This window comes from Seriola lalandi, unplaced genomic scaffold (genome assembly GCF_002814215.2).
Source record: "Seriola lalandi dorsalis isolate HSWRI2012SDOR001 ecotype SW California unplaced genomic scaffold, Sedor1 jcf7180002054560, whole genome shotgun sequence".
In the NCBI taxonomy this organism is placed as follows: domain Eukaryota; kingdom Metazoa; phylum Chordata; class Actinopteri; order Carangiformes; family Carangidae; genus Seriola; species Seriola lalandi.
In genome coordinates, this window is record NW_019525113.1 from 851,600 (window position 1) to 873,949 (window position 22,350).

Here is a 22,350-nt window from a genome sequence, read left to right on the forward strand (position 1 = left end):
TGTGACATCACAAAGTTCCAGAAGTTACATTTGCTTCAAAACATATTTGCTTTTGGAGTCTAGTTATTTAGAAACATACTTTAACGAGACAGGATTTCTATGGGAGAAGCAAGTGTTGTACAGTAATAAAAGATGTTTATTACCAGATTTTTTTTTTAAATTCAGATTGTACTGTTGGTATGTGTGTAAAGCTCCTCTCAGTTTATTCAAACTAACACATAGTTACCAGTTGTAAGGAAAAGCATTGATGGGCACGCCGCACTGTATAACTGGTTGAACCAGTTAGATGGCTGCATGAAGGGATCAAATAAACTGTATGGTTTTAAATAGACTGTCACTACACTTTGTTAGTACAAGTGTTTCTCAAATAAATGCAACCAGTCAGAAACAGACAGCTTGGTTTCCGTTCTGACAGGCAGCATCAGCTTTTGACAAAACAAAGTAGAAACTTATAGTTTCAGTCTAACATGTACAAAAGAGACAGCCCTTACAAAGCTACTGCTCACAATCACCACTCATTATATGAGATCACAAATATTACATATACTATACTATTTATTTCTTTTATTTTAAAGTTGCCTATACCCTGAACTTACTAAAAACATAATCATTGTATTAAAGAAATATTTTCTCATATCTCTTATGAATCTCTATGTTATTACTTGTTGCTGACCTACTTTATTCTACTGCTGCATTTATTTTAAGTCGATCTTGTGAATATAAACAACAGAAAACAGACCAACTCCTTTTTGAACATCACTGGATGAATTAAAAGACACATGAATATCAGGTTGATAAAAGTTTTATTAAAAATCAGTGATTTCAATAAACAAAAGTAATCATTTGACATTGCAATGAAACAAACATATTTGTAATCTATTTTATACAAGAAATTCACAATATATTAGTGGTACTGTACAAGTTTTCCTAGCTTTTGCTCACCATTAACCTTCTAGCACAGCTGAGATTTGCCAAACATTCAGAGGAAAATGAGCTTTGTAACAAGCTTAATATAGAACAGCTTTCATTCAGTCCAGTCATCATGCTGCCGGGAGACTTTCTTGTTTGTACTGTAGTTTCTCACCACCTCTCTGTGAAGTGCTTCTCATTTTTCAAGAAACACTCTCTCTCCCGCTTCCACCAGAGAATTCTGAGTTACTCAGAAAACCAGTTCTCACTCTGCCTCACTTTTTAAAAAAGCGAGACATAAACTTTTGGCGCTTTCACAAACTCACATTGAAGGAGGGTTGCTCAAGAAAAGTAAAACAGTTTGCAGTCTTTCTCAGGAGAGTGGCGTTCTCAGACGTAGGCTCGGCTGGTGGCTGCGGACCTGGCGCCGGCGTATTTGACTGGATACTCTGGGCTTTCCTTTGGTGGGCAGGAGCTGCAGAGGAGGGCACCACCCAGGATGAGAATTGCAGCCGTGCCCCAGCCGATGTAGAGCGCAGCCCCCAGCTCTCTCCTCTGGGCGTTGATTATGACTGGGTTGTAGAAATCCCTGATGATGGTGTTGGCAGACCAGCAGACGGGGATGAGGACGAGGACTCCGGCACAAATGAAGACAATTCCAGCAGCGATGGCCACCTTGGCCTTGGCATTTTTGTCCTCCAAAAAGTTGGTGCACTTTCCCCCAGCGATGCCCAGGAGGATCCCAAAGGCTGCGACAATGATGGCGACGACCACGAGAGCTCTGGCGGCCTGGAGGTCCTGAGGCAGAGCCAGAAGAGAATCATAGATCTTGCACTGCATCTGGCCTGTGCTCTGCATTACACAGTTCATCCATAAGCCTTCCCAGATGACCTGCGCTGTCACAATGTTGGCGCCAATAAAGGCCGTGACCTTCCACATGGGCAGGGCACACACAATGATGGTCCCCAGGAAGCCGATGATGGCCAGGGCAAAGCCCAGCATCTGTCGTCCCATAGACACCATGATCAGGTCTTGTTTGAGTCACTTGGAGGTTTCAGGAGGTCAGCTTAGCTCAGGTTGTAAAGTTGAGTGAAGACCGTGGCACACTTTCCTCAGTTATAAGGACGTCGATCTTGAAGGTGGAGTCAGAATGCCGTACCCTCTGAGCTGAAACCCAGAGCGTTGAACGACTTACTCATCCAACCAGATTCTTCAACTTATCAAGAGTGTGACAGGGAGTAGTATCGATGAGATGAACATCAGTCTTGAAGGACTCTATGTAAATGAGGCTCTACATTCCTCATTCAAACAATGCTCTGCCAGTGGCCGTCCTTTGATTGGACAGGTTTACTGGAAGATCAGGTCCGGTCACTGGTTTCAGCTTCAAAAACAGCAGCAACATGGGAAGCGGAGTATCACCGGATGTCAGACGTTGACAGAAGGGGGCCATCACAGTTTTACACATGACTTCCGTGTAACCGTCACCACATATTTACGAAGCTATTCAAGGAAATGATTTGGTTTTTTTTCCTGTCAGAATGAAAGTACTCACACTGATCAATGTTGCAGTTGATTGGATCACAACAAAAACCGCATTTAGAGCTGTTTATGGTTCACAGCTGGGATCATGATTAAGATTCAATAAAAGGGCGGCTGCGGCTCAGGAGGTAGAGCGGGTCGTCCACTATTTAGAAGGTCAGTGGTTCGATCCAGGCCGCATGTCGAAGTGTCTTTGGGCAAGATACTGAACCCCACACTGCTCCTGATGGCTGTTCCATCAGTGTATGACTGTGCGTATGAGTGTGATGTATGAATGTGAGTGGATGTGAAGTATTGCAAAGCGCTATGAGTGGTCAGACTAGAAAGGCGCTGTATAAGTGCAAGTCCATTTACCATTCCCTGCTTCTCGATCACCAGATGGGCTCTGCCTTGCCTGAGCTCATCTTTATAGATAATATTTGACAATATATCATAAAACATGTTGCGATAATGACTCCACAGACAGACAAGTGAATATACTACAAACATTTTATTGAAAGTATTTGAATAATCTCAAAAATAAAGTGGCATTTACAGAAAACAGACACATCACATATCATCACTATTTACAAAATATGCTCTGTATAACAAGGAAATAAATATATTAAGAGAAACTTCCTCATGAAAAGCAATGCACAAAGCCATGATGGCACAATATTCCTCTTATGTCAATAAATCAACCAAAAGAAAAACATTTTATAAAAGATTAATTAAAATCAAAGATCACAACGATTGTTTGTGAGTGAATTACTTTTACATTCCAGCAATGTATTGGAATACATACCATTCTCTATTAATACAATGTGTATTTTGGTGCAATTTTTGATTTCTAGTGGCACAACAAGTTCCTGAAGCCATCGTGGCAGAAATTTCAGTCTTTTCTCCTCTGTGCGTCCTCTCAGTCTCTATAGGTACTGTGCAGGGGAATATGCGGCTGGTGCTGCATACGGTTTGTTGGGTACATATGTCCCTGTCCCTGTCCCTGTATATGGTCGGCTGGATGGGGGAGCGTAGACAGGACCGTATGTTGCTGGGTTTGCCACTTGGCCTGCATATGGGTACATTGGTGCTGGTGGGTAGCTTGGGTATCCATACATGGGTTTTTGAGGAGGGCATGACGTGGTTAAGATGATCCCACCGATAAGAAGAAGTACAGCAGAGGCCCAGCCAATGTAGATGGATGCTCCGAGTTCCCTCTTCTGCGTCTCGACCGTCAAGGGGCTCTCGAAGTCTGAGATGGTGATGGCTGCAGACCAGCAGACGGGGATCAGGACCAGGACGGCAGAAAGAATGATGAGACAGCCGCCTATGATCACCACCTTGGCCTTTGATGAATCTTTATTCAGGCAGCCGGTGCACTTGGCTCCAATGAAGGTGATCATGAAGCCGATGAAGCCGAAGACGAGGGAGATGATGACCAGAGCTCGGGCGGATTGCAGATCCGGGGACAACCTCAGCACAGACTCATTCAGGCTGCACTGCATCTGTCCCGTGCTCTGCATCACACAGTTCATCCACAGACCATCCCACACTATCTGGCCAGTCACGATGTTGGCTCCGATGAAAGTGGTCACTCTCCACATGGGGATCCCGCAGGTCACCGCCACTCCAATCAGGCCTATGAAGCTGATGACCTGACCTGCCACTTCCTTGCCAATCCTCCCCATGGCGAAGAGGCTTTGTCTGCGGCAGGAGAGAGAAGTGTTTCAGCGCAGAGGTCCGTTTTTTTTTCAGAGTGACACAGCTCTCTGACTTGTTGTTTGTCAGAGACCGTATAGGAGGTGGGCTGGCCCATCGTCGGGTGAGTTCTTCTGGCCAAACAAGATTCCTGCTGAGCGAGAGGAGTGGCATCCCTTTTCACACTAACTCTTCCTTTTGTTCTCGAAAAAACGAATGCACTATTTCTGCAGGGTGGATGTGGTAATTGGATGGAGATACAACAAATCAGTGACTTCAAAGGTCCTGAAACCACCTCAAAGCTGCAAATAATCAAATTGTGAATAGTTGTTGTTTTGTCAAACAGGCTCTTTGCTGTGCCAATTTGAAATGAGAGTAGTGGTGATTGTGGTGGTTTAAGATTACACTGAACATCCACACACAGCTGATGAAGTACCACAAAATGCTAATGAGATTATTTCACTATAAAGTTCATGCTATTATTTTAAAAGGAACAGGACAGGTAATTGTAAGCTTTTCTTTACTTCACTTTAGGTTAAAAGTGCTTCTGATTATTCTGTTGAACTACAGCTGTCAACCACAGTTTCTATAATACAATCAGAGCAGAGGCTTTTGAAACACTGGCTAAGTTAGATTTTTTTTAAAGTTCCCTTATGGTATAAAGGTAGATGTCCATGTGTTGTTTGATTATAAAGCAGGTCTAGGTTCTATATTAATACTGTGAAAGTATCAAAGCCTCAGTCCACAGAGAAATGCACACAGCGTGTATTCAGAAACTGAGCCTTAAAACCGGCCATCAGGACTTCTAGAACTTTGTGACGTCACAACAAAGCAGGTACCATCCTCATCCATATCCCTAGCCCCGCCCACCTGAACCAACCATCCAACCTTGCAGTATTTGGTTTTTCTGAGTGTTTACCTGAAATCTGCTGTATTTTTATTGGATCACTCAATAAAGAGTCAGGCTCACTGACCTGTTGTTGAGAGAGGAGATGTAAAAATAAACTGAGATGGTTTTTGGTTCTTAAAACCACAAATATATCTTCTTATGGATCAACACTTCTGAAATCCTTATGAACAAGTAAAGTTAGTACAAAGTGGAAGTAAATAAATAAAAAGCAAAAATTACAATAAAGTAGTAATAATAATAAACCTAGGACCACCTGTGGTCAAATCCTGATTACTGCAGCGTTGTCTCGGCTATATTTACTTGTAAAATAATTGCAACAGTTGTTGTCAATCAGGCGCTCCACATCAGAACATGATGAATCAGATAAAACATGGACCCAACCTCTAGTCCGTGTATCAGTGCATAAAAAACATGGATGAAAAACATGCTATGAAGCAAGGGTTGAACTGAAAAGTTGAAAGAGAAGAAAAAGAAGTCGCTCCAGGCAGGTGCAGCAAATTGTCAAAATGACTGACTTTTTGTTTGGTGCTGTTGCTAGGTCGACCAACACCACTGGAGACGGCGGTTAGTCTTTAAATTAAGCAACAATGTGCTAAGTTGATAACAATGCAGGCTGTAAAAACCCCCTTTATAGAGTCTGTTTGCACCAGAAACTTCCAGTGACGTGGCACTCAGCTGACTGTGGAAATATGATCAGTCACTCACTCAGTCAGGAACCTTCCAGATTATAGGACGGGCCCTACTGTTGTGGTCCTGCCAAAAGATTTACAAATGCAAATGTGCAAAAAGTAAAAAGTAATGTGTGAGGTAGAATCACACTGTGGACAAATGAAAACCTTAATGGAGTGATGAGACACATGAAGCCAGTCGCATAAAATGAAACTCAGACTGTGAATTTGCATTTCAAAAACACTTCCTACATCCCATGATAGATACCTTTGTTGTGTAAACAGACTGGTGACACTTTCACACGCCTTACTCAGTGAGTATCAGTAACCTGATACTGTGCCAACAATCATTTCCACATTCAGGTCCAGTAAGGAAAGTTATTTAAAGTTGTTTTGTGAAATCTGTTGATGACGGGGACAGAACCCATGATGGCTCCTTAAAGACCTTTAAAGAGCAGATTGTTAAAAGCTTAAATTAAATTTTTCATGGAGGAGAAATTATAAATATATAAGATACTGTTTCCATTCCTGCATTTAACTGGAGGATAATTCATACTGAGAAGCACAATTGTGTTAAATGTTTCCTCTTTCAAAAACAAGAAGCCCATTAGCAGTGAACACTGACATAAGAAAGATGGATATTTAATGTACATGTGCATGCATCCTGTTTCCTTTGGAAACTATTGTATTGATGGCTTATCTAACCTGCTCCTTGCATGGTGTTGAATAGAATAATATGAGGCAAACAATAACCTTCCATTACAAATGTGCTTTATTTACAGTGATAGAAAATTACAACTTTCACAAGCAAACACAGATACAGTATATTAAGCATTCAGAGGTTCATAGACCTAAATATGGAATTTGCAAACGAACAATAAATAAAAATGCTAAGCACAGTGTTTTACAAAGAGAGCAATTACTTACACCCTCTTTTGTTATTCAGGCAGATGTAATCACTCATCTTGCTTAAGTAGCTTAAGTTCTACATGAAGGAAGCGATATTTATTCTGTCATTATTTGTTAATATATTAAATGACGATCAAGATAGTTACACTGTGGAACAATCTGAATAAATATTTACACAAATTAATTATCATCACAATACAAATCCTAGTAATTCATCAAGGAGTACAGTGAATGCAAAATTTCAAAAGGCTATTTCAGTTTTAGATTTTAGATATTTAAATAAAACATAATCATAAGCCAAGTTCCTGTTTTGGTTTTGAATTAGAAAAGCAGGAAAAGCACAGTGGTAACATCAGTTATAAAACATCAGCTGTTCCATTTAGATGTGGCAAGCAGCATGCACAGTCCCAGGGCGCTGACACAGCTAAACAGAATGCAGCCGTTAGTTACTGCTGCTTTGAAAGACAAAACGTGAGAAACACTAACCGCAATAGAACCTCATGGGTCAGCTTGTCGGACTCATGCCATATTTACTTCACATGTGAATATATGTTTGTGAAGTTTCCCTCTTGCTATTCCTGTGAACTTGAGAGTCCATGTAGAGGGGCAAACCATCTTATACGTATTCTCTTGATGTGGAGGCTGACTTCACAGGTGTGAATGTGGGTACATAGTGGGGGTGTTCATGTTTTGGCGGGCAGTTCCAACACAGCAGTCCCCCTCCCATCAGCAGCAGTGCAGCGGCCGCCCAGCCGATATACAGCGCCGCTCCTAGCTCGTACCTCTGAGCTTCGATCAGCAGCGGGTTGTAGAAGTTGGTGATGATGGTGTTGGCGGACCAGGAGACCGGAATGAGACAGAGCAACCCAGAGACGATGAACAAAATTCCAGCCAGGATGCAAGCCTTTGACTTGGACCGCTCCTCCTCGATGCAGTTGGTGCATTTCCCACCAGCGATTGACAAGACCACTCCAAAGATTCCAGTCAGGATGGAGATGATGATCATGGCGCGGGCGGCCTGCAGGTCCTGAGGCAGAGCCAGCATGGAGTCGTACACCTTGCACTGCATCTGGCCCGTGCTCTGCACCACACAGTTCATCCACATGCCCTGCCAGATGGTCTGAGCCGTGATGATGTTGGCGCCAACGAAAGCGGTGACCTTCCACATGGGCAAGGCGCACACCGCGATGACCATGAACCAGCCAATCAAAGCCATCGAAATGCCGATGATCTGAATCCCCTGAGAAACCATCTCGGCGGTTTTGCTCCTCACAAGTTAGAATCCAGAGAGAAAGACGAGTGGAGTGGTGTGAGCTCATATTTATAGGCTGATGTGTGAGAACAAGGTACAGAGACATGAGGGTATGTGATACCACAGTCCTCAGCTCCTATTGGCTGGAAGGAGTTTACACACAAACAGAGACCCAGTGACCTTTAGTTGTGCTGACCTGCTAGAAATCCAAAGCTTCAAGGTCAGATACAAAAAAAAATACTGGTTCCTTATCCAGGAACTGAATTTATTCAGGCATGTGATGGATGAATAACTAACCCACTTTCACCAGAAAAAAGAAACATTTAATAACTTTGTCCATCAACACGGATAGCCAATTATGGATTCAAGTTTGATTATGGTTTAATTGTAGTTTAATTCTAATTATAAAACAATTAAACTTGATTTAAAAAAATACTGTTACCTACATGAGCATGTGATAAAGAAAAGGCTTCTAAATATTCTGAAAACTGCAGCATTGAGCCCAAGTGCAACAGCTCAGTCAGAACCCTACCCTACTCCCCCACTCTCCAAGACATCAAACAAACAAACAAACAAACTGTTAGAGCCATTTGTATTTGTGTGTGTTAGAGTAATGCACTGGTTGCCACAGTAGGTGGCGTATTGAATGGCAACACATGAAATGTATAAGTAGAAGAGGAGGCAATTACTCCTCAGGTGTGTTGCTTACCGGGGAGAAGCACACAGTTTTTGACCGTCGCCGTTTAGAGCCCAATGTTTAAGCCTTTTGTTTATTTTCATGTTAGTTATTGGTACAACATATGTGAGTGAAGACCAAAGGCTGTTTTGTTACACGGTAAATAAATACATCATAATCGGAAGCACAAGTCGGATGTTTTGATTTATCATATGGAGCCACCTCATGACGACGCATCAACTACGCATCCCGATAGCAGCCCCTCACTGTGGCTTAGGTTAATTTAGTTGAACCCAAGTCATTACACAAACAATCAAACTCACCTAAACAGCCAAAGACACACTACAAACCAATTCAATACAAACAAACAATACAGGCCACCTCACCTGGACTAACCGCATGGTCTCAAAGAGGCTCAAACAGGCCACACCCCCACTTAAAAACACTTCCTCTTCCTGGATTTCTTCCTTGCTTCTCCTAAGAGTCTGTCTATCCTAAGTGCTCCCCCTGCTGGGCCCCCAGCTACCATTACTTCTTCTACCAAATCCACTGACTGGATCTTGCTGCCTCATCTGACATGTCCTTTACAATTTTCCTCACACTCTGTCCACTTGCTTCTAACTCCCTCACCAAAGAGACAACAGACCTTGCTGCAAATCCTCTACATCCTACTTCCACTGGACAAATCCTAACTTTCCATCCTCGCTGCTCTGCTTCTGCCCCTAACTCTGCATACCTGAGCTTTTTCCTTTCATATGCTTCTTCAACGTATGTATATATATATATATATATATATATATATATATATATGTGTGTGTGTGTGTGAGAGAGAGAGACAGAGGAAGAGAGAGAGAGAGAGAGACTATATTCATTACATGTTTTTCATACAGACTGTTTTCCGACCAACATTTAAGATTGATTGATTTAAAAAATACTGTTACCTACATGAGCATGTGATAAAGAACAGGCTTCTAAATATTCTGAAAACTGCAGCATTGAGCCCAAGTGCAAAAGCTCAGTCAGACGTGAAGACAAACCACAAGATCTGCCAGAAAAGGGGAACCAGGACAACTTCCACATTCTCATAATTGTAAATGAAAATACAGATATTGGTTCATAGTACAATGAAATGAAAAGGAAGCAGCAGGATTTGTGTGTGTATGTCTGTGTGTGTGTGTGTGTGTGTGTGTGTGTGTTTCTTTTTAACAGCAGGGGGCAGTGTTGAACAGGACATCGCTTAGACAGGAAGCGCTTCACTAAATTGCTAAGAGAACTTTAGTTCCCATTTCAGAGCTAACATGTATATGTATATGTATACATGTATATATATATATATGTGTGTGTGTGAGAGAGAGAGACAGAGGGAGAGAGAGAGAGAGAGAGAGAGAGAGAGACTATATTCATTACATGTTTTTCATACAGACTGTTTTCCCACCAACATTGTAATATTGTTGTATTGAGTCTATTTTTATTGCTTTTTCAATGATTATGTTTTATCATAAAATAACTTTTAATAAAAAGTCAAATTTTTCTAACATCAAAAAGGAAATTATTCAGAGCTGATGAGTAAAGGAGTATAGTAATGATAATGGCAATCATAATAAGGATTTATTTTGGGACCAGTTGATGTGTAGAACTTTGTATCACTACTAATTGGATATTAATCAGCTAAATTATATTTGTTGTGTATATCAGAGCCAAACCTCGTCTTCTTTCTGAAGGCTCAATTTTAGTTTAAGATATATGTATGTAATAATTTCAAAGGACACACGAAACATGATGATTCACTATTGATAAAAAAAATCTTTATTTACAGTTTTAGACAATCAAGTATAAAACACATTTTAAAATGAAATGATATGTAAAAGGAAAAGAAAATCCATCAAAGTAATCATGATGTTAAATGTTGATCTTTTCTGTCTCAGGATCAGTTGTCTGGGTGTGGTTCACATCTCTTCTTCTTGGCACGGACGAAACAAATCCAGAAGTGCAGTAACTCAACATGACAGCATCAAACCAAACTGTGAGCTCCATGACATCAGTGTGAAATTCAAATCATACTAAATGTGGCGATATGGATCAGTATCATTGATCACAAAGCCTTTGATTCAAGTCCGTTTTACAGTCTCTGGGTTCCTCGTTTGGCTTCTCTCTCCTCAGACGTAGTCCTTGGGTGCAGATGAGCGGGCAGCCGAGTACTTGGCAGAGTAGTTATCCTTGGGAGGACAGTTGGCACAGAGGATCGCACCTCCCATGATGAGGAGGGCTGAGGCCCCCCAGCCGATGAAGAGTGAAACTCCCAGCTCCCTCTTCTGAGCCTGGGGCACTAGTGGGTTGTAGAAGTCCCTTATGGTGGTGTTTGCTGTCCAGGACACTGGGATCAGGCACAAAACACCAGCAACAATGAAGACCACTCCAGATGCTATGCCAATCTTGATTTTGGAGCTCTCGTCCTCCACGCAGTTGGTGCACTTGCCCCCTGCCATGGACAGGAGGATGCCGACGATGCCAATCAGGACAGAGATGATGACGAGGGCACGAGCAGCCTGGAGGTCCCGGGAAAGGGCCAACATGGAGTCATAAACCTTGCACTGCATCTGGCCTGTGCTCTGGATCACACAGTTCATCCAGATGCCTTCCCAAGTGGTTTGAGCGGTGACGATGCTCTGGCCGATGAAGGCTGTTACTTTCCACTGGGGCAGAGCGCAGGTAACGATAACCCCAATCCAGCCAATAATGCACAGGGCAGTGCCCAACATCTGACAGCTGGCTGACACCATGTTTCCTCAAAAAGCTTCTTGCTCAGATGTAAAAAAAAAAAGGTCCAAAAGTTGTGTCTCTGGAAGTCAGTAAAATCTTGCTTGGTTGATGCCCAAGAGTTAATGTTTGGGCAAGGTTGGAGCAGGTCTTTTATACACTTAAGCCAGGAGGGGCTTGAGACACACACACTGTCACATAGAGCTGTGACGTAATGACCTCCCTCACCACCCCCACTCCCTGCCTGGACATGTGTCATCATGTCAGTTTTTGTCTCAGCCAGGTAATCGTTACAGGTGGATCAGCCACACTGTGACTAACAGGTATTGAGATTTTACAAAATACCATCAGCCACACCCTCAAAATGATGATGTAGGCCATTATATCTTATTTGGTCCTGTTTTCCAAAATGTTTTTTGTAATTTAAGGTGACATGACATTGCTTGAATATCAGCTGAAAATCATGCGTGCATTAAATGTTAGCTTTTCCGGAACAATGAGGAACCCTTTGATTGATTACTTTGCTTTTGTTTAGTTCCTTTAAAAAGTTTCCTAAAAATGCAAATTGCTCTTCCAACTGAAACTTGAAACAAACAGTCGATGCTTATTTCAAGTTACCTGTCGTTTCCATAGTTTCCATATTTGTGATCTGAAAAAAAGCTGCTCATAAAACAATCTGAAGTTTAGTTTTTTTGTCGACCAAAAGAAGTTCTTGTTGGGATTTTGCTTCTAATGTCTGTCGACATTTGACCTTTGGTCTCAGCTCAGGGAGTTTCTGGTGTGCGAGTGAAAATATGTATCCATCTGAATGTGTAGAATAAGCGTATAACAACACCATTCTCTTCCTTACTGCACTGTTTCTTGGTTTTAGAATTAAATACACAGAATTTTAGTCAGGCTCAATGTTATGAAAAACTACTACTACTACTACTTCTACTGCAAACATTTTTTAAAAAAATGACTTATATATGTCGAATAACTGTCTCCCACAACCAGCACATTGTTAAAGTTCTCATATTGTTCGTCATAAATAAGTGACTTTATTAAACTATAAAATAGAAAAGTGCAGCTGGTTGGATCCCTGCTCAGACCATTCTGGTATTAATGAATCCCAGTATCCTCAGGTATTTATTGCACAACTAATGAAGTACATCCTGTTCGGACTGCACTGGTTTAAACAGGCCTATCATACAGTAGTGAAACAGAACCGCATCAACGGCACAGCCGAAGGACATGCCCATGAAAATATTTTTATAAATAGAAAACAGACCGCAAGATATTTAATAATGATGCTATTAAAAAGGAAAACAACAATAAAATGAGTTGTTGTTTCCATATAAACCCAGTTTATATATCGATACCAATCACAGAATTATACTTAAAAAGATGTAGTGTAGGAGAAAATAAAGAGAAAACAAAACTGACCTTTCAGCGATGTCAGTCCTTAAAGTCTGAATGTTTTGCTCCCTTCTCTGACAGGTTGTCTTTGGAGAAGATTGTGCACTCTGCAGCCCAGGTCCCACTTGAATTATTGAAAGTTTTCCACGGCAGTGAGAAGACATCAGGAGGGAGATTTTGGAGAAAAGGCAAACACCATGCCAAGTGATTCCATTCGACAAACAGTTGCAAAAAGAGGGAATGGTGAGAGGGGGCAAAGAGAGGTAGAGAGAGAATCAGATTGTTTCAGAAATGAATAGAGGCAGTGTTTAAGAGCCAAAACGGCCGTTAGGACTATAATGCCTCTATTTTATCCAAGGTAAGATCATTAAAGCTACTGTGGCCTGGCTATGGAGATTGGGTTCCACACACAAGGAAGCAGGGAGGAATTTCCACAATTAAGACTCTGAGGAAAGATGGTCTCAGGGTGAGATTAGTCCTGATGGGAAGGTCCTGATCGGCCTCAGACGGGAACATGCCTCATGTTTTAAAAAGAAAATGCATATACAGTAAACATGTTGCTCATATACATGCAACAACTTCTGTGGCCTTGCATATCAGATACTGAATAATCTTTTTTCTTACTCAGACCAATGAAGTACAAAAAAGAAAAAGTCTTAAAGGCTGAATGTAGGTGAGTGTGTGAGAGTGTTTGCATTTTTGAAAGTCAATGATAGTGTCACGTTGAGCTGATGCTGCATTCATTCCTCACTGAGGCAACGTTGCAAAAGGGAGCAGGACAAACTTCACAGAAGCAGGAAAAAGACTTGACTCCAGCAGCCATGAGAAAGTGCCAGAGGGAGGAGAGGTGACAAGTGTCAACAGGTAGTCTGAGGCAAGCCCAGACTGCTCAGTAACGGCTGGCTTTGACTTTTGCTCAGATGTCCAACCCTTCAGTTAAACTGGCTGGGTCAGTACATATATCAATACAAAGTTATAATTTTGGCCGTTTAGCTTTGTCCACATAAGCCACGTTTATTGAGTTTCCCGTGGTTAAATATATATATAACGTTAATCAACAGATATGAATGAAATATGTGTGTATATACAGTACTGCACATACATACAGAAACACACCAGTTATTTTGAATGTTCAGGGCAGGAAACTTAAGTTTACAAAATGTAATGTTTTGTTCATTAATTGATTAATTAAAAGAAGGAAAGTTATAAGAACATCCTGTTTTGAAACATAACTGTGCCTCCAGTTCTCTATGGAAATAATATTATTTAGTGATGTAATGAAAATCTTCCTCCTACATTGTTCGTTTTTTTTTTAAGAAATATGAAAAAAAAAGCTGTAGTTTCATGTAGCAGATTGGGAAGTATGTGTGTGTGTGTGATGTCATCACTGTGAGCCCTGAGGCCAGTGTTCAGGCACAGTCACAGTTTCAGTGGGTGGTTTAGGCACAGTAAGTATCTCTGTGGGATCCTCAGTGAGTCATGACACATGGTCAAATGACAAAAACAGGAACCAGAATCTGAGTCTGCAGAAGTGATTAGAGAGAGTTTTAGAGATATTTTAGAGAAGTAGCATCAAGACTGTAAAACATCTCCACATATCAAACAACATAGTGTCACTTTCTGATCTGTTTTGTTCTTTTTTCTCTGAAAACACGTTGGCTCAGATCATTCTCTTAATGCTCTTGTTTTTATTGTTATTTTTCTGATGGAGGACTCCTCATCTGCAAATCTCATTTGGATGTTTTTCTTAATGAGAGTGCCATATAATATGTGAAAGTCGAGTGGTCTACTTGTAATACGCGCTGACATAAGCCACCCACAAGTCAGGATATAAGCCGTTCTGGTTGTTAAATAGGGAGTGACTGAGGGTTTGTTTTTTGGCCTGTGGAAACTTTGAGCTTCATCTGTGTCCACTGCGATCAGCAGGGACCGGAGCTTTGCTGTCTTTAAACAAAACACAGAAGCAAGTTTCGCTTACTTATTAATTAATTATTGTCTTACTTCCTAATACATGTCGTTATTGACATTCGTAATTGGACTTCCCTCTGTGGGCTTTAATAACTTGTCCTGTACTCTTCGAGATCAGTGGTGAAACAACCACAAATGCCAAACGACTATATTACAAAATCTAAAGAAAGAAAGGTGTGAATTAAATGAAGACACAACAGGTCAGAAAGAAAATGTTAGTAGTAGTCAGGACTGTGAAGAAACAACAACCTACAGTAGACAGCAGTACTTAATGGAAACTGGTCAGACCTGTTCGCACTCCCACACAGTGGGAAAAAAAGTGAATATTTAGCAAGGTGCTCTGCAAGTAGCTACATGTATATCTGCAAGTAATAGTCCCAGGTGCACCTGCTGTAGGTGTGGGGAAGTCCCTCAGTAATGGTCATGTTTGGTGTGGATCAGAACATCAGACAATGGCCTGTTGTTCAGGGACAAAGAGCTTCACTGTATAAATCTGTTGTATCCAGCAAACAGCACGTGCACGAGATGACTCACACTGAATATAGTATGACAATCAGTGAACATTAACTGTGGTCTACTTAAAATGTAAATACATTTGTGCATAAATTTGTTTTGATTTTGTTTATGCAAAATTACATTAAGGGAAGTTAATGTAACAATGCAACAGGCTGTTCCTGAAACTTTATACGAACAAAAACAAAAGCAGCCTCCTTGAACATATTAATGTGGGTAAATCTAGTGTCTTTTTTTTTTTTATACTTCATACACAATAAGTTGTATGAAGGTGCAAATCAAAACCCTGACAGCAGAATAAAAATTACCAATTAAAAGTCAAATCTTACAGCCACACAAGATGTAACACAAATCCAGTTGCACTATTTTACATGTGTTAGAAGTGTTATAGTGAAGTGTGTGTGGACAGATTTATTTTGAAACTCAAACATTCATCACTCTCAGTAAAAAGGCAGTGTTAGTGGGAGGTTATCAGTGTGTTTTTGAAACTATCAGTTGTCCTTAGCAACATCCAAATGTCTGGCCTCAGGCAGAATGTGTGTTGCACAAGTGCTTTTCTGCCTTCCTATTACAGAGTAACTACACACTCCACTTGTTATGCACACAGTATGTTTGTATCATATGTTTCATAATGATGAGTGGTCTATGGTAAGGATACAGTGAGAGAGGTTTACTCCCACTCCTCCCACTTTTAGCCTCCTTGCTCTGGCTCCCAGTATGTTTCAGAATTGATTTTAAGATCCTACTGTTGACTTTTAAAGCTCTTGACGGCCTCTCTCCGTGCTACATCTGACCTTTAAACAGCTTATGAACCAGCTCGTAGCCTGAGATCCTCGGGCAGAGGTCTTTTAGATGTTCCTGAGCCAAAGCTAAAAACCAGAGGTGACAGGTTCACAGTCAGAGCCCTGAAACTCTGGAACAAGCTGCCTGAAGAAATCAGGTCAGCAGAGTCAGCGGCCTCTTTTTAATCTCTACATACTTTTATCGTAGAGCTTTTCCCGGTATTACTTAATTTTACTTTTGCTTTTATTGACAACTTTTTATTTTTTTATTTGGTTTTAATGATTTTCGCCGATCGCCCTCTTGCTGGTGACACTGCCTTTGGTCTATTTGCACAGAGACACTTGAGTTTTGGTTGTATTTCTGATTGCTTGTTTTAATTATGACCTGCATGTTTGATTTTACTGCCCTCTGTAAATCACTTTGTAACGTGGGTTTAGAAAAGTGCTCTATAATAAAGATCATTATTATTATTATTATCATTACTTGCCAGCCTCATTTAAAATGCATCTCTGATTTAAAGGTCAATTATGATATTTTGTTTATTGTTTTACATGTCTTACCACTGATAGCAGGTCATTTGCATACTTGTTTTTGCATTCCTATGTATTTAGATACATTGTGGGGAACATGTTATCAGGGTGTGAGAAACTGCTCCTGCATAAAAGGTTAAAAAAGCAGAGCACACCTCTGGAGACACCAAATCTTAGTGGTTTTCAGATGCATTAGCCAATCACACAAGCTGTATCTGTTTATTTCTGACTTTATCTGGTAATCCACAGAGCTGCATCACGTTCCACCGGTCAGCATTCAAATACTTTTCCTTGGAAGCAGGAACTCCCTAATACTGCTCCTTGCACTCCTTGCACAAGGACTGCTGCCAGGTGCAAACTAAAGTCAAAGAGAGAAAACAACATTTGATTCATTTCACAAATAACTGAGGAAATAAATCGACTTTGAAAATCACTTTTCAAACCCCAAGTTACAAAGTGCTTCACACAAGGCAACACATTAAACACATTTTAAAATTATCAGATTCAACTGACAAACAAACAATTCCAGTGATTTAAAAATGTTTTAAAAGATGTTACTGTCTCAGTCGACCTGATTTCTGTGAGGAAACAGTAAAACTTTCAGATATCAGAATTGCACACATGCTAATCAACACGAACCAAGCAGATACAACCAAAATCCTAATGCAGGGCGTCTCCTGCAAATCCAGACAAACATGGTCAACAACACAAAGGTATAATGCAATAGTGGCTCCCCCTGCCTGTAAAAGCATACACCTACATTATGATGCACATAAACAATCTTATCAAATGATTGTGTTGAAGTGAAGTCTAGCCTGCGGCGTGTCTGAGCAGATGTGTTAACCTTCGTCGTCTTCTTCCTCTTCGGCTCAGCAAAGCTCTTTAAAATAAACAGATGTCATAGCGATGTCATCTCTGTCGTCTGATGCACTGAGGTCTTTTCTCAACAGGTTAATAACACCTGCAGGAAGTGTTTTTACCAGAACTCTTGCTGAAGCTTTAAAAAGCCTAATTTTCTAAACTGAGGGAAAATATTCAAGCTGATGGAAGAACGTTTTTGACAGCCTATTATTCTTCTTACTGATGTACAATATTGCAATATTATGTCATTTGCAATCAAAATGATCTAGATACCAAAGATCCCGTCCGGTGTGTTTGTCTAAGTTTGAGTGGGAGGATGGGAGGGTGTGTGTGTGTGTGTGTGTGTGTGTGTGTGTGTGTGTGTGTGTACATGTGTGTCTGTGGAGGAGGTTGACCGCAAGATAGCAGGGATGCTCATTCTGACCGCTGACCCCCGGTGACCCCTGTTAATTAGAGAAAAGCCTGTAATGACAGAGGGCTCACCTCAGTAGTCCCGTTGTCTAACAATGAAGCTATTCTTGATATTTTAGAAGATATTCCCACCTGCTGAGGTATGAAGTGGTCAACATGATAAAAGGCTGATATGGATTCAGATATGGACAGAGCAGCTGTGATACACTATTATGTGAATGCTTAAGAGAGACAATGCTCACGTATATATCAGATAGAGCTGCTTTCTGGGCCTTTTGCACCTTCAAATTTTTAGTCAAGTTTTTTTAATTGACTCGCTCAGACAGAACTGTTTTAGCCTAAAAACTAAATGTGCTCTCTGTCCTTTAGGTTTCCCAATAAGTGATCACACACAAAGGGGATATTTACTGAGGGGATTAGTTCCACACATGACGCACCATTAAGTCACAGGTATGTATTTATGGTTTAACGTTTGCCACGGTGAGTCCCATGGAGATTCAAAAGAGTATTATCTGCTTATGCCAGATCATAGACTACAAGGCTGATATTCTCAGCGTGTTTCGTTTTTTGAATATGTATATATATATATATATAAACATAAACCCTCAGTTTTCAGAAAAACGCCTCAAGCATGCAGACTGATAATGAGCCCTGTTCACTTACACCCTGTGTTTTTTCTCTCCCAGGTAGGATTATGTAGCTGACCAACAAAAACAAGGCCTGTCATTGTTGCTTTTTTTTTTTTCCTGCATGGAGATCTCATTCAGATGGTGATTCAGCATTTTTGTTCAAGGTTGTCACATGACAGAGAAACACAGATACTTACTCTTTCTCAAATTCAAAAGGCTTGAAAGGAATGCTGGTAAACTAGCATCTTAGTACAACCAGAACTGAGTACATGGATGATTCTTGTAAGTGTCATCTTTGTAAATGTGGTTTGGATTAAAGAGAACACTTTCCTCCAGAAACCATGTTTCTTTAATATTTATTAATATTTTTTACTGTTATCTGAGACTCAACAGGAGCCTGACAAGATGTTTTCAGCAAGAAAACTGATTTTCAGGATTTTTACATCTGATTCAATTTCATTTTCACGCAATTTCATAAAAAGAAAAAAATAATTAAAGTATCCCCAATGCGGGTTTAGTTTGAAGGTAAACATGATGCCACCTTAAGCTGACTCCACCTTCAGTCGTCAAAGCTCTATAAAGAAGGTGAAATCTGTTTCTCCCTCTCTTTTCTCTCTCACTAAACGTCTTACGCAGGACTTTGAGTCAACGAGATCCGATATCGCCTTCATCTCAGGAGGGTTGAGCCTGCGGACACAGAAGGCCTTCTATCCACCGAGCCCAGGAAGAGAGTCTTGTTCAGCTCCTTCTTCATCCTCCAACTATGTACTCTGCAGGCGTGGAGATCCTCGGGATGATCCTGGCCGTGGCCGGTTGGCTGGGGGTGATGGCGGCCTGTGGCCTGCCCATGTGGCGGGTGGCCGCCTACATCGGTCAGAACATCGTCATCTCCCAGGTGATCTGGGAAGGCTTGTGGATGAACTGTTCGGTGCAGAGCACGGGCCAGATGCACTGCAAGGTGCACGACTCCATGCTGGGGCTACCGGTAGACCTGCAGGCGGCTCGTGCCTTGGTCATCGTCTCCATGGTGATGTGCATCGTGGGCATCGGTCTGTCAGTGGCTGGTGCGAAATGCACCAACTGTAGCCGGGATGTGAGCAGCAAGCCACGGCTGGTGGTGGCTGCTGGAGCGACCTTTGTGGTGGCTGGACTGCTGCTGCTGGTGGCTGTGTCCTGGACGGCCCACGCCATCGTCCTGGGCTTCTACGACCCACTGCTGGAGGAGACAGGGAAGAGAGAGTTTGGTAACGCTCTGTACTTTGGCTGGACTGCCTCCTGCCTGCTGATTCTAGGGGGGGTCCTGCTCTGCTGCTCCTGCCCCCCCAAATCGGCCACAGCACCGAGCGGTGGCGGCTCTGTGCCTCCCCGGGTGGACTACTCAGCTGTCAAAACCATGTCAGTCAATGGATACACCAGAAGAGACTATGTATAAACATGTGACATGTGAGTGCGGATGAAGATACACCAGATAGACAAGCGTTGATTAATCTGTGGTCAGTGGCTGGAAGCCTGATGACATGGATTTTAATGCAGCATATTGGACTTGAACATTAAGTATGCATGCTTCATGACGTGTCCTTATTATGTTGTCTTTATTATGTTTTTTTGTAGCGGTGGGCATCTTATGTTGCTCTTAATATTTCATTTCTACTATTACTACATTTGATTTGTAGATTTTGGATTTTTATTTTATTAAGATGTGTTTGGTGTTCAGAAATTCACACAGTTTCTAAGCAGGTAATTCCAGACTAAAGTGAGTTTTTACAAAATTATAAATAAAAAAACAAACTTTCAAACCTTCTTCATAGTGGAAATGCAGTTTGTAACTCGGCACTTTAATGCCACAGAGTCAGAAATTGATGCTTTAATTAAGTGTAACATAACCACCATTTCTGCACAAGTTCTTCAGTATGCAGAAAGAGGGGCGTAAGCCAGCTGTAGGGCTCAGCGCAGTCTGAGCGATAAGAGCTGTACTGGTGCACACCGAAATTAGGTATTTTATTTCAATGCAAATGGAACACAGGAACAATGGTGGGCTTGTTTTAGAAGAGCACCTTATGCTTCCCTTCCATTGTGGCCTGTCCTCCATTTGCGAGAGTGAAACTGGGTCAGAGATAAAGGACTATCTGCAAGGGGATGTATCCCGGACTGTAATTGAGCCCAAACGGAGCCACAAAGACCCGGTTAATCAGCTGGTTTGCAACTGTTTACTTTGCTTCCAAAATGGGATTCACTTAAATAAACATGTATCTAATTGCTCAAAGAGTTACTGGAAAATCTAAACAAAATCAGGTACTGTGGGGAAAATGTGTGATGTGATTGAAACCAACTATGTTAAAGGTTTTTTTTTTTTTGGGCACCTGTCCTATCCTGATTTAATGTCAACATTTTGTCAATATGCTGGAATATTGACATTCCTAATATTCCTTTTAAGACTTCTTAAAATCCCTGTTCAGCGACAGTTTTCAACAAATTCTACCTACAACTTATAGAAAATATGACTTGGTAATTCAGCACTCCTGGTTTGCAAGCAATATTAAAAAAAAAATGAAAATTTAAGAAACAAAGACACAATTTGAAAACATTTCTTTCTTTCTTAACTTGCTTTGGCTTAAGCTATGTGGCTAATGATCTAAAGAACAGGCTTTTAATATACTGAAAACTGCAGCACTGTATTCCTGAGTCCAAGAGACAGCTCAGTCAGAAGAGAAGACAAACCACAAGATCTACCAGAAAAGGGCACCAGCTGGTCCGTGTAAGAAAGCCTGAATCATCTGAGATAGTTCATCTTGTGCATTAGATAATGTGTCTTTTGATACTCCTTGGACAACACAGATACAGATATTAGTCAGTTCATAGCACAATGATATGAAAAGGAGCCAGTCCTCAGGATTTTACACATTTCATTTCATGTCGTTTAAGTGAGTTCAACTTTTAGCTGTGTGTATGTGTTAGTGTTGGCCTCATAGACTTTGTCTGCCCAACCAAACAGTGTCTGAATAATTTTCCTGCCCAGCTAGCCCTGTTAGCTAGTTAATACTAGCTGTGCTACTTAGCTGTGTTTCCATTAACCTGCTAAATCCACAATTTGAAACTGCAAACTAAAAAAAACAAGTAATGGAAACACGTGAATTTTGAAAAAACTCTGAAATGTCACAAAAAGCGACATTTCGCAAAAGTGAAATGGAAACACTTTTTCCACATTTAAGTGACATGACATGAGTAGTCACATGACATCCAAAAACATTGCAGACTATCATCTCCCATAAATCCCTGATACATATACAATATAAGGGTTTTGCTTCTCCGTCGTTACGTGCACCACATGCCCACGTCACCTTCAATTAAATACTACAAAAGCTTCTTGTGGTTTATGCAATCATAATCCCCAACAATTAGCAGATGCTGGAAATTCACCGTGTTTAATTGGAATGATTTTGCAAAAGGAGAAAACCCAGCTTTATTCACCGAACATAACTCAATGGAAACACAGACCATTCGCAATTGTGTTTTGTCAACTTTTCTGAACTGCAATGGAAACACGGCAACATTATTAAATGAAAATGTTACAGTCCTTGGGGTTAGTAGTGTTCTGATACTTAAAGGTCCATGTTTCCTTCAGGACTTTGAGTAGCTATCAGAAACCTTTTGACAGATGTTCAGTTTGTTGCATAGTCATCAAATCCAGGTCGTTTTTAAAGGTAAAGTACAGCTTTTGAACACCATTACCACATGATGTTGGTAAAGCAGCCTCTCGTTATGATTTAATTCAATTCCGATCCGATTCAAAATTCAAAGCCGTGAAAGTAACATGAGAGATCGAGATAAAGCTACTGGAGTTGAGAGTGTATGTTTAGGAGGAGCTTTCCTTGTGGCACGTGCAGTAGTTAAACTGAGGTTGAAACCCCTGATGCACTATGTGACCTTCAGGACAAGGACACTGATAAGACCACTGACCCA

General features: G+C 41.1%; 5 protein-coding genes across 5 annotated transcripts; 1 reads left to right on the forward strand and 4 right to left on the reverse strand.

Moving 5' to 3' along the window:
• Positions 1–786: 786 nt before the first annotated feature.
• On the reverse strand, positions 787–1,998 carry LOC111662230 (claudin-4-like). The gene has a single exon (XM_023416025.2). It carries the CDS (start codon positions 1,930–1,932, stop codon positions 1,300–1,302), a length of 633 nt encoding a protein of 210 aa, XP_023271793.1. The 5' UTR covers positions 1,933–1,998; the 3' UTR covers positions 787–1,299.
• Positions 1,999–2,919: 921 nt separating this feature from the next.
• LOC111662226 (claudin-4-like) lies at positions 2,920–4,184 on the reverse strand. Its single transcript, XM_023416020.2, has one exon. It carries the CDS (start codon positions 4,113–4,115, stop codon positions 3,354–3,356), a length of 762 nt encoding a protein of 253 aa, XP_023271788.1. The 5' UTR covers positions 4,116–4,184; the 3' UTR covers positions 2,920–3,353.
• A 2,273-nt stretch (positions 4,185–6,457) lies between these two features.
• On the reverse strand, positions 6,458–8,271 carry LOC111662229 (claudin-4-like). Its single transcript, XM_023416024.2, has one exon. It carries the CDS (start codon positions 7,862–7,864, stop codon positions 7,229–7,231), a length of 636 nt encoding a protein of 211 aa, XP_023271792.1. The 5' UTR covers positions 7,865–8,271; the 3' UTR covers positions 6,458–7,228.
• Positions 8,272–10,323: 2,052 nt separating this feature from the next.
• On the reverse strand, positions 10,324–11,427 carry LOC111662231 (claudin-4-like). Its single transcript, XM_023416026.2, has one exon. The coding sequence runs from the start codon at positions 11,318–11,320 to the stop codon at positions 10,697–10,699; it is 624 nt and encodes a 207-aa protein (XP_023271794.1). The 5' UTR covers positions 11,321–11,427; the 3' UTR covers positions 10,324–10,696.
• Positions 11,428–18,780: 7,353 nt separating this feature from the next.
• LOC111662276 (claudin-4) lies at positions 18,781–20,384 on the forward strand. Its single transcript, XM_023416081.2, has one exon. It carries the CDS (start codon positions 19,154–19,156, stop codon positions 19,820–19,822), a length of 669 nt encoding a protein of 222 aa, XP_023271849.1. The 5' UTR covers positions 18,781–19,153; the 3' UTR covers positions 19,823–20,384.
• Positions 20,385–22,350: the final 1,966 nt, after the last annotated feature.